Here is a 12,238-nt window from a genome sequence, read left to right on the forward strand (position 1 = left end):
AGCCAGGAGTGAGCCCTGATTCCTATTGGGTATCCCCCACCACCACCACCAAAACCAAAACCCCAAGTAAGAAACTCAATACCTAGAAATAAACAAAACGTTCCTCAGCGGGTAAATAGATAAATAATGGAATGTGTAAAACTGCAGAATGTTACTCAGAAAAAGAAAGAAACAAAATACCTAGAGCAGAGTAGATGGATCTCAAAAGCACGTTGAACAAAACAGAGACACAGTGTTGAAAGATAGCTCTCAGGAACAAGAAAGCATGCTTTGCATTTGGAACCTCTGGTTCAGTCTTTAAGCACCAGATGGCCTCCCTGAGCACTGCCGGCAGTGATCTCTTAGCTCTAAACTGGAATAGCGAGGCTGGAGAGATAGCACGGCAGTAGGGCGGTTGCCTTGCATGCGGCCTACCTGGGAGGACCCCGTTAGACTTCCCTCATCCCCATATGGTCCCCCAGCCTGACAGGGGCAATTTCTTAATGCAGAGCCAGGAGTGCTGCTGGGTGTGGTCCAAGAACCAATGGATCAATCAAGTTAAAAAAAAAATAAACTTGGGGCCGGGCGGTGGCGCTAAAGGTAAGGTGCCTGCCTTGCCTGCGCTAGCCTTGGACGGACCGCGGTTCGATCCCCCGGTGTCCCATATGGTCCCCCAAGCCAGGAGCAACTTCTGAGCGCATAGCCAGGAGTAACCCCTGAGCGTTACCGGGTGTGGCCCAAAAAACCAAAAAAAAAAAAAAATAAAATAAAATAAAATAAAATAAAAACTGGAGGAGCCGGAGAGATAGCATGGAGTAGTGAATTTGCGTTGCATGCAGAAGGACGGTGGTTCAAACCCCGGCATCCCATATGGTCCCCTGAGGCTGCCAGGAGCGATTTCTGAGCATAGTCAGGAGTAACCCCTGAGCGTTGCCCAGTGTGACCCAACCCCCCCCCAAGTAATAAAAAAAACAAGCTGAAATAGCTCTGCATACTGCCTGTGTGATCCCAAAGCAAAACAAACAACAAAGGGAGAGATTAAAGATCATATATTCTATGATTGTCATTTATAGGAAACTCTAAAACAGGCCAAACTAATGCGACTTGACAGAAAGCAGATGAGCCGTGCTTTCATCTTCTGCCTGTCAACCTCTGATCTGGGGAACAGCATGCACCTGATGCAGTGATAGAAAATTGTGATTACATGGGTATATGTCCTTGCCAAAATTCATTGGACTGTGCACTCAAATTAGGTCCATATTGCTGCATGTAAACTGTAACCCCATACAGCTAATTTTGTCAATAAAAGAAAAAAGAGGGGTAGGAGAGATAGCACAGAGGGTAAGGTACTTGCCTTGCAGGTAGTGAACCTGGGTTCGATCCCAGGCAACCCATATGGTCCTCCAATCCCTTTGGAAATAATTCCTTGGTGCAGAGGTAGGAGTAAACTTTGAGCATATCTTGGTGTAGTACAAAGCTCTAAATGCGGTGAAGAAGGTTAAAATAAAAAAGAAAATATATGGTGGAAGAGATTTTTACCTTGCATATTGGCAACATGGGTTTGATTCCCAGCACCACATACGGTGACCTGAGCCCTCCAGGAGTGATGGCAGAGTACAGAGCTAGGAGTAAGCCCTGAGCACCACCAGGTGTGGCCATAAACAAACAAACCAATAAAAAACAAAACAAAACAAAATTTGGATCCTTTCCCTAGTGATTCCAATATAGCAGGATTTATATGGGGTCAAAGTTTTGAATTTTATTTTCTGCTTTGAAAGGGGCCATAATTGGTGGAAGTTACGCCTGCTGGTGTAGGGAACCATGTGGAGTGTTGGAGATACCCACTGTATTATCTTCCTGGCCTCAGATTTGAGAATTTTAAACCCACAGCATAGAAAATGGTCTTCCTGAAGGCTGTTATAGTTCTAGAAATAGTAGTGAGCTCTGTAAGCATCGACATTTGAACAACAAAGCAACTAGACCCGCAAAGAAAATTCAGAGAAAATGAATTTAAGTTTTCACATTTCCTAGTTCCGTGTTCCAACTTCCATTATTTAGCGGGTTTACTGACCACTACTGAGTGTTTTCCTGGTTGCTCTGTCTTTCCACTGTTGGCTTGGCTGTGGAAAGCTTTCTTCACTCTTTTTTTTTTTTTTAAGCTTGTTAGGAAATTAAGTGGAAGAAAAGACAAAATAAAAGTACATTACAAGTGCACAGAAATCAATATATTCTCAGAGCACAGATCTATTCCATAAGGTCATTCAAATCTGGCACCAGATGGGCTTAGCTGGCCCAAATCACAGGACACATGATATCCACAGAGATGCCCCCCCTAAGGGAATGGTAGGTAGACAGGGAGCCTGATGAACCATTTGTGTGGATAATGAAGCAGTACAACAGGCGAAGGGCACTTATCAGCCAGGTTCTTTTCTGTCCCACTTTCTTGGGAGGAATTGGTCATTTCCCTGCCAAATTAAAGTGATCTATTTCTATTCCTTAGTCTTTTTCAACCAATTCCCATCCTCCCCCTTCCCCCTTTCTGTCTACCAGTTTAAACCTTGCCATCTTTATAGCCAGTTTTGAATTACATTTCCGTCAGATCTTATCCCATCTCCTTTGTCAATATATCAACACATTACTTCCCCCTCCTCTGAATCCCTATGGTACCAGGCTTGAGGAGTTCTTACAGAAATTTTGATTTATAGCTTAATCAATTGTATGCAAGCCAGACTTGCATTACAAGAAAAAAAAAAGATTGTAATCTTTTTTGCTTATAAAAACAGTAACATTTGGCTATAGAAAAATATAGCATTGTGTATGCTAGAGATAGCCTGCATGGTTCCATTATTTCTTATTATATTCCCTAAGCACTTACTATATGTTTTACATACATTCATTGCTCTGACTACTGAGTCCCTTCATGTTGTTACATATCTCTTAACTTTAGTCTCTGCTCTTCCTCCTTTCTGGAAAATCTTTCCCATTCATTCTAAGAGTTTCTTTCATTTATTCTGAGTTTCCAGATCCCTAGGCTATTTGGGAGAGAGAGCGCCTTTGTCATCTCTCTCCCATGTTATTGACAGCCACCATCTTATACTAGAATTAAGTATTTAGCACCAGGACCCAGAGAGATAGCACAGCATAGGGCATTTAACTCGCAAGCAGCCGAACCAGGTAGTTCGAATCCCAGTATTCCATTTGGTTCCCTGTGTCTACTAGAAGAGATTTCTGAGTGTAGAGTCAGGAGTAAACCCTGAGAGTCACGGGGTGTGACCCAAAAAATAAAAACAAACAAAAAAATATTTAGCACCAGATTCGTCTACTAAACTGTAAGCTTCAAGAAGACAAATTTTTTAAATATATTAATTATTTTTATTTTGACCAAAGTGGATTACAAATCATTCACAGTAAGAAGACAAATTTCATCCAAGCTAGATGTTATACCACTACCTAGACCCATGTTTGGTCATGATAAGCATATCATAACTAATATTATTTGCTCATATTTTCAAATTTTTAGGAAGATAACCATCTTCTCAGGAGTTTCTAGAGAAGCTGGTAAGATAGTACAGTGAATAGGGTGCTTGCCTTGCATTTGGCTGGCTTGGGTTTGATTCCCCGCACCTCTTGTGGTTCCAGAGCTCATCAGGAATAATTCCTGAGCCAGGAGTAACCCCTGAACATTATTGGGGCTGGTCCCAAAATCTAAATAAATGTGTAAATAAAATAAAATAAAATAAAATAGAGGTTTCTGGACACGTTCGTCCATGACATGGAGGGCCCGGTTACTTAGTGTGTTTCTACCCGAGTGGTCCCAGAGCATGTACCGGTCTCATTGTCAGAGAAACCTAGGGAGAATTTCTTCGTGGCATCCTAAAAGAGCGAGACAGTCCAGGGCCCCTCATAGCCCTGTGGTCCCCGTGACGATCCAGGGAAATCCCTAGCAGAACCGTTGCTGAGTATAAAAGATGCGAGATGTCGCCTCCGGAAGGAAGGTCTTTAGGATGGACCCCCAGCCTGTGGGAGGACAGAAGCTAGGAAAAAAGGATTAGGGAACCTTTCGGACCCTGTGATGTCCTCTGTATCTCTGCGCCCTTTTCCCTGCCCTCCCCCTCTCTCTTTCTCTCTCTCAACATCCTTATTTAAGCACCATGATGACAAACATGTCTGTAGTTGGGTTTCACTCATAAAAAAAAAAAAAGAACACCCCCCTTCACCATTGCAACCCTCTCACCCACCACCAAAACCCCCCAACTCCTTTTGTTCTTTTTGTTCTTCTCTTTTTGCCCTTCACTTTCCCCAGGACCTCGGCATCCTTTTCTCCCTTGTCTTGCAGGATTTCTCTCCCCTTCACCCCTACTCCCCCAAGGGGGGGGGGGGGGAGAGAGAGAGAGAGAGAGAGAGAGAGAGAGAGAGAGAGAGAGAGAGAGAGAGAGAGAGAGAGAGAGAGAGAGAGAGAGAGAGAGAGAGAGAGAGAGAGAGAGAGAGAGAGAGAGAGAGAGAGATCATTTCAGAGAGCTGTCAGGCTCCCCAAAGCTCTTCGGGCACCAACCAGCCTCTGGGCCTCTTCCCGGAGCCCTGCAGCAGGCAGGCGGAGACTCCCGCACGCAGCCCCGGAGTGGGCGGGCCGTGGGTGGACCCCGCGCGTGTGCGAGGACGGACCCGGCTGGCGGTGACGCGGCGCAGGGAGGCGCCTGGTCGGGCCGGAGGGAGGGAGGGAGGCCGGCCCAGCGCATTGCCGGAGCTGCGGGGCTCCTGCGCGCCCTCCCTCCGAGGCGCCGGGCCGGGCGCAGGCGGGCGGCATGGAGAGCCTGCTGGAAAACCCGGTGCGCGCCGTGCTCTACCTCAAGGAGCTCACGGCCATCGTGCAGAACCAGCAGAGCCTCATCCACACCCAGCGCCAGCGCATCGACGAGCTGGAGCGGCGCCTGGACGAGCTCAGCGCCGAGAACCGCAGCCTGTGGGAGCAGCAGCAGCTGCTGCAAGCGCAGCCTCCGCCCGGGCTCGTGCCCCCGGCGCCAGCAGCCCCGCGTCCGGCCACCCCGGGGACCCCCACCAGCCGCCCCGCCGCCGCCGCCGGCTCCCCCGGGGCCCAGGAGCAGCTTCAGCACCTTCAGAACCACGGACAGCTCCCGCCCGCGCAGCCGGAGCTTCAGCACCACGGACAGCTCCCGCCGCAGCCCCAGCAGGGCCCCAGTGGCAGGGCGCAGGCACCCCCCCAGTCGCCCCACCAGCAGCACCCCGTGGCCCCAGGGACCCCCGGAGGAGCCGACAAGGAGAAGGAGCGTCCCCAGACTTGCTGCGCCGCCGCAGGGACCCTCCTTCAGCACAAATCGCCCGCCGCCCTCGGCAAGGGCGTCCTGAGCAGGAGACCTGAGTGAGTGGGGGAAGTTAGGCATGGAGGGGTGGTCTTGGAGGTGAGAGAATAGGAGGCAAAAGGGGTACCAGGAGGCGACAAGGTGGGGGGATCTGGGGGTTGGGGTTCCCTGAAGTGAAGGGCGAGAAGATGCTTTGGGAATAGAAGTGGTTCAAGGAGATTTGGGGGAGTGGGAGGAATGTTTAAGAGGGGTTTGCTGGAGGGATGTTGGATCGAGAGGGATGTTTTGTTGGATCCAGGGCAGCTTTGGGAGCAAAAGCATTTCAAAGTCTTTGAAATGGGGATGTTGTGAATAGTCAGGTTTTAAAGGGGACAAGAGTGGGAAGAAGTTGGGGCAAAGACTGAACGTGAAGGAAAGACAACAGTCGCATCTTTTTAAGTTGGGAAAATCTTGGGAGGGAATTCGGGTAGTAAAAAGATCTGAATGGACAACATAATATTTTCAAAAGACAGGCTTGGAAGAGCTGTGCTAAGAGTTTCCAAAGGGTAGAGCTCCAGAAGAATCGAATTGGACTCTCGGGGAATCGAAGAGGCTGGGGCCAAGGCACATGAGTAGAAATGGTGTGAGAAATGTGGAGTTTGAGGAAGAGGGTAGTGGGACAAAGCATCTCCCAGAGGAAGAAGGTGCCTCTTTAACTGATGCAGTGGGAGCCAAAGGCAGGAGTAGTTCAGTTGGGTGGGGGGGCATATGCTGCTCTGACCTGGGTGGGCTTTTTCTGAATCCCCACAGAACCACAGGAGATGTCAGGAAACACAGCCTCTCAAGTCAACAGAGGACTGGGTTATAATATGAGGACTCAATCTGATTTCAGCATTTTCCTCTGACTCAAGAAGGCTTTCGGTGCAGAATAGCTGGCAATTGTGGGAAATGAACAACGATGAGACAGACAGTTGGCAAAGGAGTTGGTATTTGGATGTCATTCCTGCTGAAATCTCTGTTATGGCTGATGATGGGAATCCTTGCTTCCCTCTGCTTTTTTGGTGATGACGACTGAAATCCCTGGTTGAGTTCTTAGAGAAACATGATCATGAAACCACAAAGAGGGACTCTGGGGACCTTCACTCCCAAGATCCATGAGCATGGAATCTGGGGAGAGAGGAAAGGCACTGGGAGAGAATAGTCTTCTATGGGAAGGCTCTGGTCATGTGGGCTTTCTTTCTCAGATTAAACAGGTGATGGGAAACCCACAGAAGAATAGCTCAGTAAAAATGGGTACCTAATCAGTACCTACTCATGAGAATGGAAATGCTAAAGAAGCTGGGGGGGGGAGATTTTTCTAATCTCTGCTTTAGCTTGGGGATACTTGGAGAGACTGGTTGCATTCCTTAAAAGCTCATTTCTCCTCACATCTGCAGTCATATCAGAGGAGTTGGGTCCAGACCCATTAGCTCACAGAATAGGTTTAGCCAAACCATGAGGTTGTAGAGGTGAATATCTAGGATAATTTGGAAGCTAGAGTAGTGATATTACAGTGGATAAGGCACTGGCCTTGCAAACATCCTACCTGAGTTTGATGCTCATATGGATCCGTCCCCTGAACCCATCAGGAGTGATCTCTGAATGCAGAGCCAGGACAAAGCCTTGAATGCAGAGCCAGGACTAAGTCCTGAGCCAGGTGTGACCCCAAAACAAACAAATAAAAGATGATCTGACTTGGTATTCTTAAAATATTTGATTCAAAGTCTAAGAAAAGGAAATTTTCATTTTGGAGGAGGGAGAGCATCTCTAGCTATGCTGGAAATCAGTAGGTCTACACTCTGCTGTGCTCAGGAGGCCACAGAGTGCTGTGGATCAAACCTGTCCAGCCCTTGAGCTATCTCCCAGCCTGAAAACTCAGTTTTCTTCCCTCAACAGCCCATTTGTTCCCGCTTTCTCTTTCATTTTCTCTCCTCATTTAGTATAAAAAAGCAGAACGTTCGTTTCCTCAAAACCCATGACTCAGGCAAGGATAACACTCTTCCAGAATGCTCTAAATGGGGGGGGGGGAGAGTACTGTCCATTCTATTTTCTAGAAGGAGCCATTGCCTCCTAGCAATTGCATTTCTTCCCCTCTTCTTCCCCAATGCTCTTTGATATCTCTCTACTCTTCTACTACATTCTCACTTTCTTAGCATCCCTTCAGGGGACTGAGGAAAGATACTTTTCCTTGACTAAGGACTTTGCTGTGGCCTCCACTAAAACTAAAGGAATCCCAAATCATCTGCTTGGGTGCTCTTTCTAGGAACCCAGGGATTTAAGAACTATCTGGATGCATCTGTGGCTACTGTTCATATCTCTTCTTCTCCCTCGACTTGCTTTAGCTTCCTAGTGAGACAAAATAAAACTCAAGGACCTGTCAGAATGATGGAGGGAGAGTGGAGGTTGTTAGAAATCATTCCTGTGGAAAATAGAGTTAGACTCTTATAAAGGTTGAGACCACCAGTTGCTTCCCCTATATTTTTAGGTTCTCCAGCTTTCCCACTTTATCCTCAGGCTCGGTTATCCGGGGACTTAGAGTGCAGATATACCAGCCTCACGTCCTCCCTCTAGATGTGAAAAACATGCTCATCTGGAATGGCTGGATGCCTTTCGTTTCTTTTGAAACATCTAATTCTCCCTACCATTTGGCTATTTTCAATCTAAGTTGTTTCATTGAAAAGAATCACTTTTTGGGGGGAATGGCAGGGGGGCATAACTGCCAGTGCTTACTACTGACTCTGTCCTCAGGAATAACCCCTGGTGGGACCTGGGGGACAATATGGAATATGGGAAGAATTGAACCCAGGATGAATCCATGCAAGGTAGGCAAGCTCCCTACCAGCTGTACCTACCTAGTATATGTTTGACCTCACTCTGCTCTCTACCCATGACCCTAGTGTTATAGATTTGTCCTCCTCTGCTCATACTTCTCAGCAGTGCTGAGGTAGATCCTCCGGGGAGTGCAGAAGGAGGGGATCTCCATGCATGGTTGAGACAAGCAGAGCCAACAGCCTGCTCCCTGGAAAGAGCTTGCAAGTCTATTTCTCTTAAGAAGCTCCTTGTTGAGCCAGTTCTGGCCATGACTAAAGTAGGAAGACAACTTCTGACATCTTTTGGGGTCCTTGGATGACAGTTTAGTTTGAGAGTCATACTTGGAAGTGGATAGTGGTTGTTCCTAGGTCTGGGCTTGAGGTTCACTGCAGTGTTGGTTTGGGTACTAAGGACTGAAGCTAGAACTCCTTCATGCCTAGCATGAGCTCAACCCTTTGAGCTCTCTCAGGTTCTGGATCATCATTTTGACTTAAATCTACTTTTTTTTGGGCCACACCCATTTGATGCTCAGGGGTTACTCCTGGCTAAGTGCTCAGAAATTGCCCTGGCTTGGGGGGACCACATGGGATGCCGGGGAATCGAACCGCGGTCCTTCCTTGGCTAGCGCTTGCAAGGCAGACACCTTACCTCTAGCGCCACCTCACCGGCCTCTAAATCTACTCTTGTTTCTTGCTTCATCTTACTTGTTTCTCTGGCTTCATAAGAGTGAGCTTATGCTCCTGGAGAGTTTGTCAGTGGGTGGGGAGGATTACTAGGAACTGTATTAGAAAGATTATCTCTTTCCAGTGTTATCTCTGTCTCATCCCCAGAATTCTTCCTACCCAAATCTAGAAGAGGCTGAACCCTAGGGAATCCAGTCCGTGGGAATGATGGGTTCTTAAATTATCATCTGATCTGCATTAATATGAAAATGTTAATTAATATGTGGAGATCTGACTTCTGTTCATCTTTCCCCTGAGGGAGATACTGAGGTGGTCACCTTGGAGGTCAGATCAAGGAAGTGATCATGTGAATGTGGGTGCATAAAGTGATGTCATGGAAAAAAGACACTCCAGGGGTTAAAATTCCTTCTCTGCAGGCATCCTGGCTCTGCTAAGCTCCAGCCCCCACTGCTTTGCCTCTTAATGAAAACTGCAATCGGAGCTTCCTCCTCTTTATTTTTTCAATCAAGGCTCACAGCATCTCCAGAATTGATTATTCCTCTCCTGGCTGGAGTCAGAACCTCAGAGTGACCTGGCAAAGTCTCCTCTATGCCGTAAGCACATGACCCCACCAAATGTGCTGGCTTTACTGTGAACATGGTGTCTCTGTTTGAGCAGTTCTTTGAAGCAGTCATGTACTTAAAGCCTGTGGATCCCAGAGCTTGACCATGTCCAAAAGCCCCTAGGGAGAAGATTATGGAAGGCTGGGTAAGATTCTTGCATAATATTTCAAATTGGGCTCGCACACCAGAACTGACCTTCCTTCTTCCCCCTGTCTTTCTCCTTCTTCCTCTCTCTCTGTCTCTTTCTGTCTGTCTGTCTGTCTGTCTGTCTGTCTGTCTGTCTCTCTCTCTCTCTCTCTCTCTCTCTGTTTTTGATCCACACCTGGTAATGCTCCAGGATCTATCCTGCTGGACTTGAGGTGCTGGGGACTGGGCCCAGGTCTGTAACGTACAAGGCAAGTGCCTCATACTGTCCTATCTCTGACCTCTCTCTCCCTTTCTTCTATCCTCTACTGCATTGAAAGTTACTCGGGAAGTCTCCTCTCTTTCATCCTTTACACATGCATCTTGGATCTTCCCTTGAAATCCTTGGTTTCATATTGGCTAGATCTGAGGTCTAGCTAGAGGATTCCTGGAATCTGAATAGTGTAAGATGCTGATTGTAGCAAAGACAACAGGCTTCTCGGCTCAGAGGTGACCCATTCTGGAAGCCACTGAGAGTATGATGATCTGTCAGTCAGTTCAATGAATCAAGTGTCCAGTCCATTCAAAATCATTGCACAAAATGCCGTGGAAAGAAACATCCCTCGTTCCAACATGAGACATTCTAGAAACAACTAAGCAAGCGTAAGCAGAATGCCACTGCCTAGGCTTAACTTCTATTAGAACAGCAGGGGGTAAAAAGGGCGAGCAGACATCATATTCTCCTGGAGAGAAGATTTCATAGCTAGAGTCAAGGGCATATGTCAGGAATATTTAGAGCCAAGCAAGGCTAGAGAGAAAGAGCAGAGAGCCGGGAAGATTAATCCACGGAGATATCTGTATTGTGTCCACACATATATGGTTGCACCTACTTTCCAGTCATTTCTGCCCTGTTACCTCCCACCATACTGGGAGGCTTTTCCCTTCTGACAGGGTAAATCAAGGTTCTAGTGTACTTCATGGCTAGAAAGCCTGTGTACTTGGAAACCACCATGATGAATAATGTTCAACCAACCTGTCTACTCTCCTTCTCCCCTTGTGTCCAGAAATGAGGGAGTTCCAGCTGGTCAGTTGAAAAAGGACCCCAAAAGGGGCCGGAGAGATAGCATGGAGGTAGGGCGTTTGCCTTTCATGCAGAAGGATGGTGATTCGAATCCCCACATCCCATATGGTCCCCCGAGCCTGCTAGGAGCGATTTCTGAGCATAGAGCCAGGAGGAACCCCTGAGCGCTGCCGGGTGTGACCCAAAAATCAAAAACCAGAAAAAAAAGAAAAAGGATCCCAATAAGGCTCCATGGGAGATGTTATGTATCTTCTCACTTTTCTGAAACTGGCATGGAGTGGGCTCTTCAAAAGATTTGCCACCTCTTACCTTCTTAAGAACCCACACTGCTGTTTTCCCCTTTCTTTTATCCCCAACGAGTACAATTCAGAGATCTCTTGCCTTGGGAATACCCAGGTTAGTCCTTCTTCCTTACCTTGCTTCCCTCTGCTTTGCTTTACCTCCTTTGTCCTGGTGCTTACTCTTAGACCCAGGTCCTCAGGGAGGCATTCTGGTGCAATTTCCCACTGGCCTGAAACCAAGCCAGAGGAGCAGTAGTTGGTACTGCTGATTTAGCAAGCCTTTGTGCCTCCTGAGTTTCAAAGGTCACTTATGAAAAAGGCAGCAGGTCAGGTCCTGGTGGAGAAAGAATGAATGGGATGGTGACATGAAAACAAAACAAAACAAAACAAAAGGGCAGCTAGGTTGAATAACTAAAGCCACAGTCAAAAGTCAAAACACACTTGGATCCTGAATCTGTGTAAAGATTTTCAAACTAACCTTGCTGGAAAGCTCAAACATTGTTTCACTGGGGTCCAAACATACTTTCCAAGACTTTGAACCCAGGGCAGCAGCAAGTAGGTAGGGGGTTTCTTGGTAAAAAGTTGAAGGAGCCTACCATTCTGCCTGGTAGGTCTTCCATAGGTGAGGCCATGTAGCAGGAATTTTGAGCATTAAGCCTGAATTCTCATACAGGATGATAGGAGAATTCTGTCACCATGGAGGAGAGGGGTGGTGTTTTCTATCTTAGAGTGGAGAGGGAGATGAGTTTGTGGGAGTCACAGGGTACAGCAGGAAAGGCTCAAGAGCAAGAGAGAAGTGAGGTGTTTGTTTTTTAAGCCTAAAAGGAACTTAACAAAACTATAGCCTTGTGGAATTTTCAAGATGAGATGGTCAAAAATGAGGGCTTTGCAAGCAAGCATTCATTCCTAGTTATGGGTCCTACTCTTTTTTTGGGGGGAGGGATTTGGGCCACACCTGGCAGCATTTAAGGATTACGCCTGACTCTGAAGTTAGGGATCAGATCCCTTTTGATGGAGTTTGGGGTACTATATGGGTTGCTGAGGATCCAACTCAGGTCAGCTGCATGCCCTACCTGCTGTACTATCTCTCCAGCCCTGAATCGTGTTTTACTACCAACTAGTTCTGCATATTTACAAAATGAATGATGTATCTTTCTCCCCACCCTTCATTTATAAAAATAAGGACTAATATTATCTTTAAAGTGTTATTGTAAAGTAGGCAAATTAGATGGTATCATTTGCTTAGCACTAATCTGAACACATTGTTAGCACTGAATACTGGAATAGTTTCAGATAAAGAAACCAAGAATTAGGGGCTTGTGTGATAGCACAGAGGTAGGGC

The 12,238-nt window shown here is 47.0% G+C and overlaps 1 protein-coding gene across 5 annotated transcripts in view; it reads left to right on the forward strand.

Moving 5' to 3' along the window:
• Positions 1 to 4,685: 4,685 nt before the first annotated feature.
• Positions 4,686 to 12,238, forward strand: part of IQSEC3 (IQ motif and Sec7 domain ArfGEF 3) — a 115,783-nt gene continuing 108,230 nt past the window's right edge. For all 5 annotated transcript variants that reach the window (XM_049783196.1, XM_049783197.1, XM_049783198.1 and 2 more), the window contains exon 1: positions 4,686 to 5,356. In XM_049783196.1, coding sequence (XP_049639153.1) covers positions 4,782 to 5,356 — 575 coding nt within the window. In that variant the 5' untranslated portion in view covers positions 4,686 to 4,781. The remainder of the gene's footprint in view (positions 5,357 to 12,238) is intronic.

The sequence above is a fragment of the Suncus etruscus genome, chromosome 11, assembly GCF_024139225.1.
Source record: "Suncus etruscus isolate mSunEtr1 chromosome 11, mSunEtr1.pri.cur, whole genome shotgun sequence".
Classification (NCBI taxonomy): Eukaryota; Metazoa; Chordata; class Mammalia; order Eulipotyphla; family Soricidae; genus Suncus; species Suncus etruscus.